The sequence below is a fragment of the Myotis daubentonii genome, chromosome 1 (genome assembly GCF_963259705.1).
Source record: "Myotis daubentonii chromosome 1, mMyoDau2.1, whole genome shotgun sequence".
NCBI lineage: Eukaryota > Metazoa > Chordata > Mammalia > Chiroptera > Vespertilionidae > Myotis > Myotis daubentonii.
Window position 1 is genome coordinate 179,186,481 of NC_081840.1, and position 15,514 is coordinate 179,201,994.

General features: G+C 48.1%; 1 protein-coding gene across 1 annotated transcript in view; it reads left to right on the forward strand.

The window, feature by feature from the left end:
- The first annotated feature begins 5,304 nt into the window (after positions 1 to 5,304).
- Positions 5,305 to 15,514, forward strand: part of SCD5 (stearoyl-CoA desaturase 5) — a 146,735-nt gene continuing 136,525 nt past the window's right edge. Inside the window, exon 1 of the mRNA XM_059667196.1 lies at positions 5,305 to 5,873. Within this exon, the coding sequence (XP_059523179.1) occupies positions 5,642 to 5,873 (232 nt within the window). The 5' untranslated portion in view covers positions 5,305 to 5,641. The remainder of the gene's footprint in view (positions 5,874 to 15,514) is intronic.

Genomic DNA, 15,514 nt, shown 5'->3' on the forward strand with positions numbered 1-15,514 from the left:
TAGAGGAGGCACAGTACCTAGATACTGCATTTTCAAACTGAAGATAACCCTGGACACTTGCAAAGGGCAGCATATCACTGATGGAAAAGACAGGTTTGGGTTGGCAGCAGTCCTTCAGGAGGTTTTTCATTATGGAGACTCTCTTAACTATGAATTAGGAAATAAGGGCCTGAAAATCTGTCCATCTCTCATGCCCAGTGTCCTGCCAAAGTGCAGCACTCATATTAAGAGCGGTCAGGAAATGTGGGAAGGGCCTTAAGCAATAAGGCTGGGGTTTTAACAAAAACCCCCAAAGCTCAAGAAGCATTCATTTTAGAGGAACCGGTCACTCCTCGTCCACTGCTATAAAATCTCAATGGGAAATTTTTCCAATCTGTTTAGTACAGAAAAGGGGAAGCCGACTCTCCTGTGACTGAAGGAAACTGAAAAGACGGATGTTCTACTAAACCATGTTGTTGCTATATTTCAAAACCAATCTTAGAGGCTAACTTCCCAACTATATGCGCCCCTGCAATCTAATCTAAGGCCTATGAGTGGTTTTTCTCACCCTCAGAGCACAAAGATTGGTTATATTTGAAATTGTCCTGGCTGCACATCATCCAAGAGGCATCCTCCCTCCCCCCCTTAACTACCTAAGAGCCACAGAGCACATCCCTTCCTTTGCCAAAGGAGCTCATAGCAGAGCAGGTGATTTTATTTCACAGTTCCCTGGTGCTGCTAGAATTCACTCTTTCAAGGTCTGAATCCCTCCAGCCCACCCAGTTATGCTTGTTTTTCCAGTCTGGGACTTGCAGGTGTACCCTGGCTTCCTGGTCAGGCAGGTTTCATAACTGCATTGAGTCCATCTCTCTAGGATGATTTAAAAACCAATTAAATACCCACATTATTCAGCAGTTACTAGGGACCAAATACTGTAGCAAGCTCTATTCCCATGAGACAGGCAGTATCATTGCAAACTGCACAGAGAGGAATTCCCAGCACAGATCTGTCTTAATTCTTAGATGACATAGGATGAAACTGAAGATCTAAAAGACTGTTACTGACTCCAAATCACAGAGACGTGTTAAATCGTAGTAGCGGGGCCACATTCAAACCCAAGTTTTTGGATACCAAACCTGGGTTTCACAACACTGTAGCTTCTGTAGCCAAAATCTAAATTTCCTTAAGAAAAGCACAGATGTTAGGATCCTTGTAAATCTCCAACTTTAAGAATAGATCTTTCTTTTCTTTCTCCCTAGAGCAGCGGTTCTCAACCCTTTCATAGGGGTCGCCTAAGACCATTGGAAAACACCTATATAATTACATATTGTTTTTGTGATTAATCACTATGCTTTAATTATGTTCAATTTGTAACAATGAAACTACATCCTGCATATCAGATATTTACATTACGATTCATAACAGTAGCAAAATTACAGTTATGAAGTAGCAACGAAAATAATTTTATGGTTGGGGGTCACCACAACATGAGGAACTGTATTAAAGGGTCGCGGCATTAGGAAGGTTGAGAACCACTGCCCTAGAGCCTGTATTTTCTTCACAAATATTTTGGCACAATTTTTAAAAATCTTGGTATTCACCCTTTGAAGGACTACTACCTTAGCTAGATACTTTGCCAACCTCATTCGCATCTCTGAGCTTTTTCTTTTTTCTTAAATATATTTTATTGATTTTTTACAGAGAGGAACGGAGAGGGATAGAGAGTTAGAAACATCGATGAGAGAGAAACATCAATCAGCTGCCTCCTGCACTCCCCCCACTGGGGATGTGCCTGCAACTAAGGTACATGCCCTTGACCGAAATGGAACCTGGGACGTTTCAGTCCACAGACTGAGGCTCTATCCACTGAGCCAAACCGGTTAGGGCTCTGAGCCTTTTCTTACACAATTACCCAACCGGGAATCTGTCAAGTCATTTTTCCAGTGCCTTGTTGCTGCCACCTACTCCATGATGCCCTCTTGACCATGCCAGACCACATGCCTCACCAAACATCTCACACACACAGTATTTTTTTTCTTTTTCTTTTTGTAGGTGGTATTACGATTGAATACTTTCTGTCTTCTGTCTTCGTTGGGTCTGTTCTCTCTATCAGATGCAACTTCTTCTCTAAGGCACATACTGTTGGCCAGAATGTAACCATTCTAGCTATGATGGTTTTTTTTCTTAGTATAGCTCAGACCAATCCTACTTGGTAAACTTAACCAAGGAGGCAAAAGACTTGTACACTGAAAACTACAAAATGTTGCCAAGAGAAATTAAAGAAGACACAAATAAACGGGAAAATATCCCATGTGCATAAATTGGAGACCTAATATTGTTAAGATGTCAGTAATAACCAAAGTAATCTCCAGATTTAATACAATCGCTATCAAAATCCCAGGAGAAGTTATTGCAGAAATAGAAAAATCCAATCCTAAAATTCTTATGGAATCTCAATGGGTCCAAATGTCCAAAACAATCCTGAAAAAGAAAAGCAATGTTGGAGGTCACATACATCTTGATTTCAAAACTTACTATAAAGCTACCATGCTCGCCCTGGCAGTTGGCTAGAGCATCGTCCTGATGCACCAAGGTTGCAGGTTTGATCCCCGGTCAGGGCACATACTAGGTGTACCGGTTAATAATGTGGATTTTTTTCAATAGATGGGAGTTACATATATGTTGATATATATGATTTGATATGTATGCTATTATGCTATTTTGTTGTATTGACAACAAGCTTCAAAGTTTCATATGTCAAATTTTCTGAAGGTATTAACATCATAGATATTTTTACACTTAAAAATGTTGAATTCTGTGCCAAAATAAGAGCATTTGCGGGAAGTTTTAATTCTTTATTTTGAAGAAAAATGCTGCTGAAAGTTATCATATACGTTGGGAAGCTTATGGTGAACATGCTCCATCTCAAGATACTTGTGAACGCTGGTTTAAATGCTTTAAAAGTGATGATTTCAATCTGAAAGACAAATGTCCAGGTCAACCGAAAAAGTTTGAAGACCAACAATTACAAGCATTATTGGATGAAGATGTGTGTCAAACTCAAAAACAACTTGCAGGAAGATTAAACGTTGCTCAGTAAACAATTTCTGATCATTTACAAGCAATGGGAAAGATTTTAAAGGAAGGAAAATGGGTGCCACATCAACTGAACGAAAGACAAATGGAAAACTGAAAAGTCATCAGTAAAATGTTGCTTCAACGGCATGAAAGAAAGTCTTTTTTGCATCGGATTGTGGCCGGTGATGAAAAGTGGATTTATTTTGAGAATTCCAAACGCACAGAATCATGGGTTGATCCAGGTCAACCATCAACATCGACTGCAAGGCCAAATTGCTTCGGAAAGAAGCCAATGCTCTGCCTTCGGTGGGATCAGGAAGGTGTGGTGTATTATGAGCTTCTAAAACCAGGTGAAACCATTAATACTGATCGCTACTGACAAATAATTAATTTGAACCACGCTTTGATCGTGAAATGACCAGAATGTTCCAGAAGACCCGGCAAAGTAATTTTGCTTCATGATAACGCACCATCACACACTTCAAAACCAGTTAAAGACACGTGATAAGATCTTGCCTGGGAAGTATTAACTCACCCGTATTCACTAGACCTTGCCCCTTCAGATTACCACTTGTTCTGCTGAGCAGCACTTCAAAATGTACGAAGAAGTGGAAATTGGGTCTCTGAATGGTCTGCCTCAAAACAAGAAAAGTTCTATTGGGACAGTATCCACAAATTACCTGAAAGATGGGGGAAATGTGTAGCTAGCAATAGACATTACTTTGAATAAAGCACGTTTGATATTTTTCTTGACATTACCATGTTTTCTTTGATTACAAAATCCATACTATTAACCGGTTAATGGTTAATCCGCATTAACTTGTTAATGGTTGATCTGCATTTTTAACCGGTTGTAGTGGTTCTCAATCTTCTGGCCCTTTAAATACAGTTCCTCATGTTGTGACCCAACCATAAAATTATTTTCGTTGCTACTTCATAACTGTAATGTTGCTACTGTTATGAATCATAATGTAAATATCTGATATGCAGGATGGTCTTAGGCGACCCCTGTGAAAGGGCCATTCAACCGCCAAAGGGGTCGCGACCCACAGGTTGAGAACCACTGGTAATGGTTGATCCGACTTGACTTATTAACCGGTTAAGGGTTGATCTGTATTAACCAGTTAATTGCATTATTAACCAGTTAATACGGATCAACCCTTAACCGGTTAATAATTCGGATCAACCATTAACCGGTTAATACTGTGGATTTTGTAATAAAAGAAAACATGGTAATTTCAAGAGAAACATCAAAAGTGCTTTATTCAAAGTAATGTCCATCGCTAGCTAAAAAATAATCAGCTTTGCTTGTCGCCCCTTCAAAGTAATGGCACCCCTTCACGTTCACATTATAGAATTTGCAAGCTGAAAGGAAGAGTGATTAGCTCTGCTTCCGAGCCAAGTTGGGTCAGGGCGAGTTAGAACTAGAACTCAGAGACCCTGGCTTCCAGCGATGAGCCCCTTTCTTCTGCTGCCTGCCTGCATGCGCAGCGCACCCCTCTCCGCATTTCTGTGCAAGCAGGGTTCTCTCTGGACAGCTCTAAATTACCTGCATTAGGAGGAGAGGAATGAGCAGGCACGACGTTTTCACAGGTGAATTTCTTTAAGACGTCCTGGGTGATTTTTTTTCTAAAGCCCTTTTCTCAATGGTGCTGACTTTAAGGTACTGTTCCATTAACTGAGGGCTGGGGAGACAGCCCACGAGCACGGCGCCTTGCTGAAAATTTGCCATAAACAGAGTTGCGCAGCTGATGGGCTGCGCGGTGGTCAGGGCACTGTTGGTTACTAACGAGCCCCCAAATAAGGTAGGTATCCTCTAAAAGGCACTAATGGAGCACCTACTGTGTGTCTAAGAGCTGAGCTGCTGCCTTCTATCCTTTCACAGGCCCAAAGCCCTACGAACCTGCAGACACCGGGAGTTCTGATTCTCATCTCGGATCTGGCCTTGAACTTGTGTCGAGGTATTTTAAATTCGTCAACATGGTGGCCTGTCTGTGGCCTCAAAAGTAAAAAAAAAAAAAAAGGTTTTTCAAAACGGAAAGATAATTTTCTTGTGAGCCGCTCAACAGGCTCCCTGTCCCGGGAACCTCAAACCACCCCTCACCCCGCCCCCCGCCCGGGGTCCAGGCTGCCGACCTCCGGCCCAGCGGAGCCAGGGCGCCGGGGCCGAGGGGGCGCCTTTCTCTTTAAGAGCCCCAAGGGCGACCGTGATTGGCTGTAGCTATGCAGGTCTTTCCTCCGAGAGCTGCCTCCCCCACCGCCCTCCGCGCGCGCCTGCCTCCCCCCAGCCCCCTCGCGCCCCCTCCCGCCCCAGCGCGCCCCTCTTCCTCGCAGCCGAGTTCAGCCCCGGCAGCGGCATGGGGGAGGCGCCAGCAACAGATGCCAGGCTCCCAGGTTTGCATCCTTAGGCCACGCTGAGCGCCCGAAGAAGAGAGAAGGAACCGGAGAAGGTCCGGGAAGGCGGGGACGGGAGGTGTGGAGATCCCCCCTATAAGGCAGAAGCCCCCGCCCCCACCGGAGAGATCCCCGCCCGCAGAGCTCTGCTGCTGGCAGCCCTGTCGCCGGCGCCCACCTCTCTCCAGCCATGCCGGGCCGGGCCGCCGATCGGGGCCAGGTCCCCTTCTGCAGCGCCGCGGAGGAAAGCCGCGCGGGGGTCGAGGACTCGGAGGGCGGCGGCGGTCAGGAGAGGCCGGGCGCACGCAAGCAGCGGCAGGACATCGTTTGGCGGAACGTCGTCCTGATGAGCCTGCTCCACTTGGCCGCTGTGTACTCCCTGGTGCTGATCCCCAAAGCGAAGCCGCTCACCCTGCTCTGGGGTAAGTCCCGCGGACGCCCCCTGCGCCCCGCGGACGGTGGCGAGGCCGCGCCGGAGCGCGCGGAGTCGCGGGTCTGCTGTCCGCGGTGCGGAGCCCCCTCCGCTCTCCTCTCGCCGGCCCCGGGCGCCCCGGCCCCCTTGGCCTGCAGTTGCCCTCCCTTCGGGACGGGCAGGTCTTTCTGCCCAGATATTTTCAACTTCTCCCTCCCCTGCGGGTCTGCTCGAGTGGGCGCATTGGTCCGCTCCCCGAAGGAGAGCGGGAGGGACCCAGAGTCCTGCGGCGCTGCCGCTGTGCGCGGAGAGGCGCGCGAGGGGGGACGCTGGGCGCCCCTGAACTCCGCTTTGAGCGCTGGAGGACAGGCGGCCCGAAGGGGTTGCCCGAGCGGGTCCCAGGGGCTCTCCTATCTGCAGCCTTTCGGCTCCTCAATGTCCTCCGCGGGCCACGGACCTTGGTGCCGAGTTAAGGACAAGAAAGGAAGTGGAGGGGGGTGGAGAGACCTGACCCAGGGACAGTCTCGATTTCGCGCACGAGATGGAAGAAACCAGCCTTCTTCCTCGCCCCTGCAAGGCCCCTCTTCCCTGCCTCCTCCGTGATCTTCTATGCCCATTGCACTTCTGTGGCCCCGGAAGTTTCTTGGCGAACACAAGGAGCTCACGTTGAGAGAGCTCTGCCCCCAGTACTAAGCTCGGGTTGTGGCCACGCAGAGACCCCTCCAGGCCCGGTACCCCTCTGATCCGTGCGGGCAGGGCTCTTCTCACACCTGTGGCTCTCCCGCCACCCTCCTTCCTAGCACCTGCTGGCTGCGGCAGTGAGGGAGCTCAGGAGTCGACCCTCCTCCCCCCGCCCCCCCAGCTCCTCCCCCTTCTCTCCGCCCCAGGGCCTCTCTGCTTGCCCTATGTGATTCCAGTTGCTGACCTATGAACCACCTGAAAGACGCCCCAGGCCCAACTGGTTTTGGCCTCCATCACCATCCTGGCAGTAGCCAGGGCTAAAGGCGCAGGCATTTACATCCTGGGCCGAGACACAGACCAAGTACTCCAAGGAGCTCTTCCAGCGTCGTTTTTTGAGATCATCAGGGAACAGTGCCAGGAGAAATAACAACCTTTTATTTCTAGAGGGGAAGAGGAAGGAAGAAGTAAGACCTTTTTCTGCCAACTTCAATGCTAGGTTGATAATGATTTCCTTGAAATCCTGCAGACCCTGCTCTTGTAGACCCTGGGTACCTCTTAGGGGGTGTGGCAGAGGGGGGATGCAGAGTCGAAAAATGGTGAGAGGGGCATAGGCCTTTGAGAATCATGAAAACTTAAAGTCCCCTAAAAGCTTTGGGTAACCCCCTGCTCCGCCCTCCCCCACTTAATGCAGCTCCTCACTTCTGTGTCCTTTTCGCCAGGGTCTTTGTTTTGCTTTGGTTTAATTTTGGTCTGTCTGCTGTCTTATCTCTAAATGACTAAGTTGTAAGATGTCCAGCCATTTATTGGTGAACACACGTATACCCTGCCAGCCAAAGCCTTTAGTGCCCCAGAGCCTCCCTGGTGCTCTTCCCTCCCCCTCCAGGGGCAGTACTGTTGGACTTCAGGGCCCATTTGCCTGGCGGAGGGGGGATTGGGGCTTGGCCTAATAGCTGATGTGTCAGAGAGAGCTCAGGGAGACGTGAGCACTTAAAATATTATCTTACATGTCTGGGGCTCCACAGGGCCACCGGCTCCACTCCCTGCAGCCACTGAACCCCAGTGACTCTGGCATTCCACCAGGAGCCACAAGGCTAAGGCCTCTTCTTCAGGTTTGCTAAGTTATCTCTGCCCTGTCTTGGTTGCTCTCTGTGGTGAAGGCAGAATCTTTGTTTTGAAAGACCTTGGCCAGAGGACACCATCCCTTGGCCCCAAATTCCTCCAGCTTCCTGGGAGAAGTCAACACACTGAAGGAATCTGGTTTCCTCAAATCCCATCCTTGTACCTCCCTGCATAGTCTTCTGCCTTAGCCACTTTTCATCAGCTCCATTCTCTCTCTGTTTTAAAAAATGTTTTTATATTGATTTCAGAGAGAGGAAGGGAGAGGAGAGAGATAGAAACATCAATGATGAGAGAGACTCATTGATCAGCTGCCTCCTGCATGCTTCCCACTGGGGATTGAGCCTGCAACCCAGGCTGGTGCCTTGATGGGGAATCGAACTGTGACCTCATAGGTCGATGCTCAACCACTGAGCCACACTGCCCTGGCTCCATTCTCTTAATTTGATTAACTCCCTACCTGTGCTTCAGTGCATCCTTTCAAAAAGAAAGAAAGAAAAAATAAAAATAGCAGGCAATGGTGGATGTTATAGTTTCTAGTTTCAAAATTGTGACTTAGGAACATTCCAAACAAATGAATCTTATCTGATGGATATCTTGTGGGAGAAGAAATGAGGGACAAAGACCTGCTAAGATGGGTTGTGCTGTGGCTAGGATATTTAGGGCAGCTGGAAGGCCAGGGGCACCATCCACTCAAGGTTATTTTCAGAGAAAGCTCTGTTTCCTTGACCCACAAACCCCTCCCCTCCCTGGATTCTCTTTCACCCCCTCCCTCACTGGCTCTATCTAGCTGAATTCCTGCACCAGTAGGCTGTTTATCCACTTCAGGGACCTAAGTTGTTGAGGAAATAGGCTTAGCCCTATCCACTGCTTGCTGCCTCCCCAACCCAGGTGAGGTTGCCCTGGAAACAGGCATCCATGCAGTGCATCCAGCAGAGGATGTTAGGTGCGCAGTGTGCGGAGAGTAATTTGCATGGTGGTAAAATGTCATCCATGAGAGATCCATCAAGTCGTTCAGTCCAACCTCCTCCAGTGCCTAACCCCCCCCTTTTCATGGCTGTTCTTGGGGCTAGAGCAGGTTATTTTCCTTATCGTCGAAGTGTTCTGAGTGGGCAAGCTTAGAACGGAATGCTCTTGGTGCCCACAGGTCCTGAAGGGTGAGTTTATGAGTTTCGAGACCGGAATGCAAATTTCAATTGGAGGGAGATTTTAACCTGAAGGCTTGAGCTCACAAAAGTGTCTGCTTTGAGGGTTTGGGCCCAAGGAGCAGCTACGTGCCCTGAATCCCAAGAGGAGTAGAACCAGGAGTAAGGAGCAGCAGTCATGGTATCAAAATAGAATTCCTGGGACTCCTTCCCAGGGAGGTTTGCCCCGACTTGTGTCCAGGCCTTCCGATTCTTGGTTTCCAGAAATGTCAGGGACTTTTCTGCTTTCTCTGGAAATATCACCCACGTCCTGATCAGGGGTAAAGGCAGCGTCTCATGGTGACCTCATGGGTTTTGTCCCTTCACAGGACAACTTCAGTGACGGTACCAGGCATGCAAAACAGCGATTTGCTCCCTTCTTTCATCCTGCCCAGGGCAAACATGGCCATTTCTAGGCCAGTATAGGATTCTTTGGCCTCCCTGGTGCTGGAGCAGCTGGCCAGTCCCGGTGGCATTCAGCCTATGGGGAGGAAGCCGAGAGGTAGCAGGAATTAACAAAGCAGCCTGGGGCCAGGGAGGTCAGGAGAGGCTGGGGTTTGGAAAGTGCTGGTTGATCAGTCAAATTCTGGCCAATGCTGAGAGTTGCCCAAAGATGAACTGTCTTTTGCCAGGCATTGGGTGACCTGCATCCACACCTGGGATGGTCCTGATGTCTGCTGGGTTGTGGTACTTTTTCTATCAAGTTCCTAAGGTTAAGGAGACCAAGAATGTGTGGGCATGGACTGTAGGGAGCGGCTATAGGGTTAAGCCTTGGACTGACCTGTTGGCAAAGCCACAAACAAGTTCCAGCTTAGAGGGCAAAGCCCTCTTAGCACAATTAAGCTTGACCTTATGCTGCTCCCTAGATCCTTCCTGGGTAACTAATGGGCTGTGGGAGGTGCAGCAAGTGCTGCCAAAACAAGTGAAACTCACAAGAACATGTAACTATGGTGACCACTACCTTGTTTACCTCTGGCTATAAAATAAAGGCTCAGCTTGCTGTGTGGATCTCTCTCTCTGTGGCCTTAGCCAGGCACAGGAAGATCCATCTAGACCAGTGATGGCGAACCTTTTGAGCTCGGCATGTCAGCATTTTGAAAAACCCTAACTTAACTCTGGTGCCGTGTCACATATAGAAATGTTTTGATATTTGCAACCATAGTAAAACAAAGACTTATATTTTTGATATTTATTTTATATATTTAAATGCCATTTAACAAAGAAAAATCAACCAAAAAAATGAGTTCACATGTCACCTATGACACACGTGTCATAGGTTTGCCATCACTGATCTAGACCAAGCTTATTCTCTTTGTCTGTCTTTTCTTAAATCCTTCGCAGACCCCCCTCAGGCTCACCAAACCCTTGGCTGAGCTGGCCGACCACAATGGACGTCTGTCTTGCCTCCAGATTTTTAGAGTGAGGAAGGCCTTGAGAGAGACAGATCTGAATGTGAATTCCTCTCTCCTACTTAACTTACCAGCTTCATGGCCTTGGAGCGATCATGGCCTTAAACCTCAGCTTTTTCATCTATAAAATGGTTATAGTAACACTGCTTGCTCACAAAGTGGTGAGAATTAAATTAGATAATATATGACAGCAATACAATCATAGTAGGAGACTTTAATACCCCATTGACATCATTGGATAAATCTTCTAAACAAAAAAGTCAACAAGGAAACAGCAATCCTACTGACTCACTAGATCAGATGGAACTAATTGACATCTTCAGAACATTTCACCCCAAAGGTATAGAATATACATTCTTCTCAAGTACACATTGGACACTGTCAAAGATAAACCACATGTTAGGACATAGACTAAGTCTCTACAAATTCAAGAGGATTGAAATCATAAATTAGATAATATATATAAATTACTTAGCACAGTGCCTGGCCCTTGGCTGGTGTATAGTGATTGTCAGCTGCAATTATTATTATTGGACCTAATTCTGGCTGTTTTTCTTTAGTGGAAGGGAAAAAGGTCTATCGTGTTTTTCTTTGGGGACTGTTGCAGTAGAGACAGGGCCAAATCATTTTTCTAAATCTTTTAGGATCTCAGTTTTGACACCCCCCCCTCCACCGTCTCCTTGAGTCCTCTTTAAAAAATTTTTTAAATGCTCAATTAAACTACTAAAAAACTGAAAAATGTAAACGACTATTCCTTTTAAACCCTGTAATTGTCAGCCCATTGTTGTTGCCACTTTTGCACTTTTAATAAATGGTTAAGCACTAAAAGCCTTACCCAAGGCTGGAGCGCAGCAAAACCTACAGAATAGAGTGTGCTTCTGCTGGCTTTGTCGTCCCAACATTATAAATATAGGTTGAGGTTAATATTATCAGCTCACTCTTTTTCTAAAAGTGGTCAAGGTCACTGCACACTACGCTGTGATCATGAAGTGAGAAACAGTGCAGCAGAGTAGAAACCGGGGCTGGAATCCCGGCATGACCACTTAGTTCAACTTCATACATGTCCCTTTCCAGTTTGTCCAACTCAGTATTCTCGTCTGAGAAGTGGGGACAGTAACATTGAGTGAAAGTTGTTTTAAGAACAGGCATATACTAAAGGGTCTGCCAGAGAGCAGACACTCGATGCTCTGTACTATCCCACCTCCCACGATGGAGGCCTCGGCCATGAAGCCTGCACTGACCCCACTGGCTGGCTGAGACCGTAGCACTTGTGGCTCAAATGGAAGGCGCAGCCCTTAAGCCCAAATATTTGATCATAACGCTTTAGTTCTCACCTTACCTAGTTTTGTGTGTTGTATAAAATTGTAGTAATTGCTTGGAAAAGCCATGGATGGATTTATAAAAAGACACAGCCATGGTGGTTTCTTTAAGGTTTTTCAAAAGACAGCATCATCTTTGGGTGGCATTATTCTTGTTGAGCATTTATTTTTATTTTTTTAATCCTCACCTGAGGATATGTTTCCATTGGCTTTTTTTTTTTTTTTTTTGAGAGAGAGAGAGAGAGAGAGAGAGAGAGAGAGAGAGAGAAACATTGATGTGAGAGAGAAACATCTTTTGGTTACCCCATACCCTTGCCCAGTACGCACCCCAACTGAGGATTGAACCTGCAGCTTTTTGGTACAGGGATGACACTCAAACGAGCTGAGCCACCTGGCCAAGGCGCTGAGCATTTATTTGGACATTCTGTAGTCTCTGGCATGGATGCAGTCCATGTGTCCCTTTGCTGAGACGTGCCATGTTTCTATGGAAGTGCCACAGCCCTGGGACTGAGAGTATGGGCTTTGGAGTCAGAGGGTCTGAGTTCCAAGCCCAACCCCTCAAATTCAGCCTTCAGCAGAAAACTCTCCCTCCTTAGCCTCAGTGCCCCCGACTGCACTACAAGGACAATAACAGTACAGCCAGCAGCTGGAGGGAAATGAAATAATCCAGAAAAGAAGTTGGTCAGGATGCCGGCAAGAGTCTGTTAGCTTTCGCGCCTCAGTCACGCGTGTCCTCACTGCTCCTGTCCTGCCTTCTCGCATTTGCCTCATCCTTTGAAGGCTGATGTTTGCTCCAGATTGCCCCCTGGTCATCAGAAAGCCCTGGCCAGGGCTAACAGCAGTTTGTCTCTGGTTTATTTCTCCTGGAAATGGATTGGTGGCCACAACAACAGCCGTCCTCCCTCATAAAAGCCTGTTGTTTGTCCATTTTGTATGTGAACAGGCAGCCACATTCATTCATCCACAGTTCATTCATTTCTTCCATTCCAATGACCGTCAAAAGTGGCCGCACAGCAGTATCGCTTGGGGAGCCTTTACACTTTTAGGAAGCCTCGGTCTCATCGGGATGTACTGGATTGGAGTCTCTCGGAGTGATGTTCTGGCTTTTTTTTTTTTTTTAAGTCATTTAGGTATTTCTGATGTACAGCTGGTAAGAATCATGATTTAATTGTTTTGCTCAATAATATTTATTACTCACCCATTACCTGCTGGGAACTGGCACCATCCCTGACTTCGTGGCACTCGGGCCAGCTAGAGAGACAGACAGGTGCACAGGTGGTGTGACTGCGAAGGCAGCATTGGTTACACAGCGCCAGCTCAGGGGGCTGGGAGGCTCCCGAGGAGGCGGCAGCCATGGAGCCGGGCAGGAGGCCCTTGGCTGGCCGGCCCCGGGGTGTGGGAGAGGTGGCATTGTCGCCACAGGGAACAGCGTGAGCAGAGCTGTTCCCTGAGCAGCTCTTGTGGGGAGAGAGACAGACAGGGAGGCTCAAGGACGGATGGTTCGGCAAGTCTGCGGTGACCAGGGCCGGGAGGATTCAGTGGGGCCAGCAGGACCGGGAGGAGGTCAGGCTGCCCTTCAACCTCTGCCTGCCTCTCGCCTCCTCCCCTCAGCCCTCCCACACACCACTGATGTCTGCTATGATAGAATGGCCGGCAGCCAGATTTCTAGACCAGACACTCGGAGGGATGAGGGAGCCTGAAGTTTTTCAGGGAAGACCTTGGGGCATATACATTGGAGCTGGGCCCCTCAGGCTGCCTGCAGCTGAGGTGAGGGCAGGAATACTGTGTCAGCTGGGCATTTGATGCCACGGACTCAGGTTCTTCCCGGCTCTAAAATAGTAAAATGCCCCAAAGGGTATAACAGTACCCGAATACCACACCCAGTGTGCCCCCCTTCTGGTCCCCTTCTTCCTCTGTTCTTGACTCTTTCCTGTGTTTCTAAAAGGTGTGTGTGTGTGTGTGTGTGTGTGTGTGTGTGTGTGTAGGGGTGTTGGGTGCTCTCACTTCATTTCCTTCCTTGAGCCTGAGTTTGAGCAGCTGGTTCTCACTAACCCACATTTCAGGGATGGTCAGTTCTGCTTCCCGTTTCCACAGTTGTTGGGGTCACTGCAGGGCCTGGTGCTTCGTAGGAAAGGTTGGAGGGCTCTGTGGGTCAGGCAGGCTGTGGTCCGGGGACCAGCAGCATCAGCACCATCTGGGAGCTCTTTAGAAGGAAAGACTTTCAGACCCCATCCCGGACCTTCTGAATTTAGTAAGATCTCCAGGTGATTTATCCACATGCCAAAGTTAGAGACGCTCCCCAGCCCGCAGCCCAGCCACAGGCTGACAATTCAGAGAAGCTGGATGTGAGTGGGATTGGTCAACTCGTCCTGTTTCCCTTCATGGCCGCCTCCCTTCTGCCTCCCCTCTGATTGCCTCCGACCCTCTGCCTCCTTGTAGTGTGTTTAGAACATGTTGGGAATCTGCTTCTCTTGCCAACCAAAGGCTATTGCTAAAACCTTTCAGCCGGAGCAGCAATGTTTAATTCATGGGCTAGAAAATTAATTTTGTCCTCATAAATAGAGCTGGAGGAAAATAACAGGGAAGCTCTGTGCATGGCCCTGGGGAAGTCAGCCTGTTTAACAGAGGAACTGGTAAAGGTGAGGAGGCCTGGGGGAGGCCCACCTTCCACAGAATTGTGAAGCGAGTTGTGTCAGTTAGGATGCTTTCGGCTGCATGTAGCACAAATGGCTTCATTGATAGGGGAATTTTCTAATGTCACTGATAAGAGGACGTAGGCTGGCCACTTCGGGGATGACTCAGTGTCACCAGAGAGCAGGTTTCATGTCTGCCGCGGTGCCCTTAGTGAATTTAGTTTCCCCCATAGTTACGAGATGGCTGCCAGAGTTCCAGGCAGCAATGGGAGTCACTGCAGTGTCATACAGAAGAAGGGGCTGCCCTTTAGTCTCACTTTCTCAGGGAGAAAAAAAAATATCTTTCCTGGTTGCCTCCCAGCTGATGTCTCCAAGTCTCACCTGCAGGATGGTGTCCCAAGTCCCTTGTTAAACCAGCCATTGGCCAGGGATTCAGCCTCGTGTGGACCGGCCAGTGAGTTACATTGGGTTGGGGTGATGGTGGTGAAGAGCCACACAAAACCCAGGCTTTGCTCAAGGAAGAAGAGGGCATGGCAGCTGGGGCAGCCAGCACCTCTGCTCCAGGGGCTTCCTTTGCCCCCTCTCAGGACCTTCTCATGACCTTCACTCTTCAGTGTCACCTCCATTCCCTGGAACGACTCTGGTTTCATATATATATTTTCCCATTGATTTTTGAGAGAATGGAAGAGAGAGAGAGAGAGAGAGAGAGAGAGAGAGAGAGAGAGAGAGAGAGAAACGTCCACTGAGAAAGAGACACCAATTGGTTGCCTTTCCCCACGCACCCCGACTGGTACCAGAGATCGAACCTGCAACCCAGGTATGTGCCCTTGCCCGGGAATCGAACCCGCAACCCTTCAGTGTGCGGGCCGACGCTCTAACCTGGCCAGGGGCCTGGTTTTATATTTTAGTGTACTCTTCCCCTCTACTTGCTACCCCCTATGCTTGTCTCCGATCTTGCTGTCATTGCAGTGAGTTGTCAATGTCTGCCTTTCCCACAAAGCTCTGAGCTGTTTGATGGCATTTCTGCCTCCCTGGGACCCAGCACACAGCCTCTGCTCAACATACACAATGTTGGGTGAATGAATGAAGGAATAAATGAATGAGTGAATTTAATAACTGTGGGGCCTTTCTTCCTAAGGCAGCAATTTTCAACCAGTGTGCTGCAAGCATGTTTAAAGCATGTATTCCTGACTACTTAGTCAGGGCACTGACCTCTTTTCCCTTAGATTGTCAAATAGAAAAATGACATCAGCCAACACAGTAGCTGTCTGGTGTGAATGAATCAAAATTATACTTTTTTTTTCAAAAT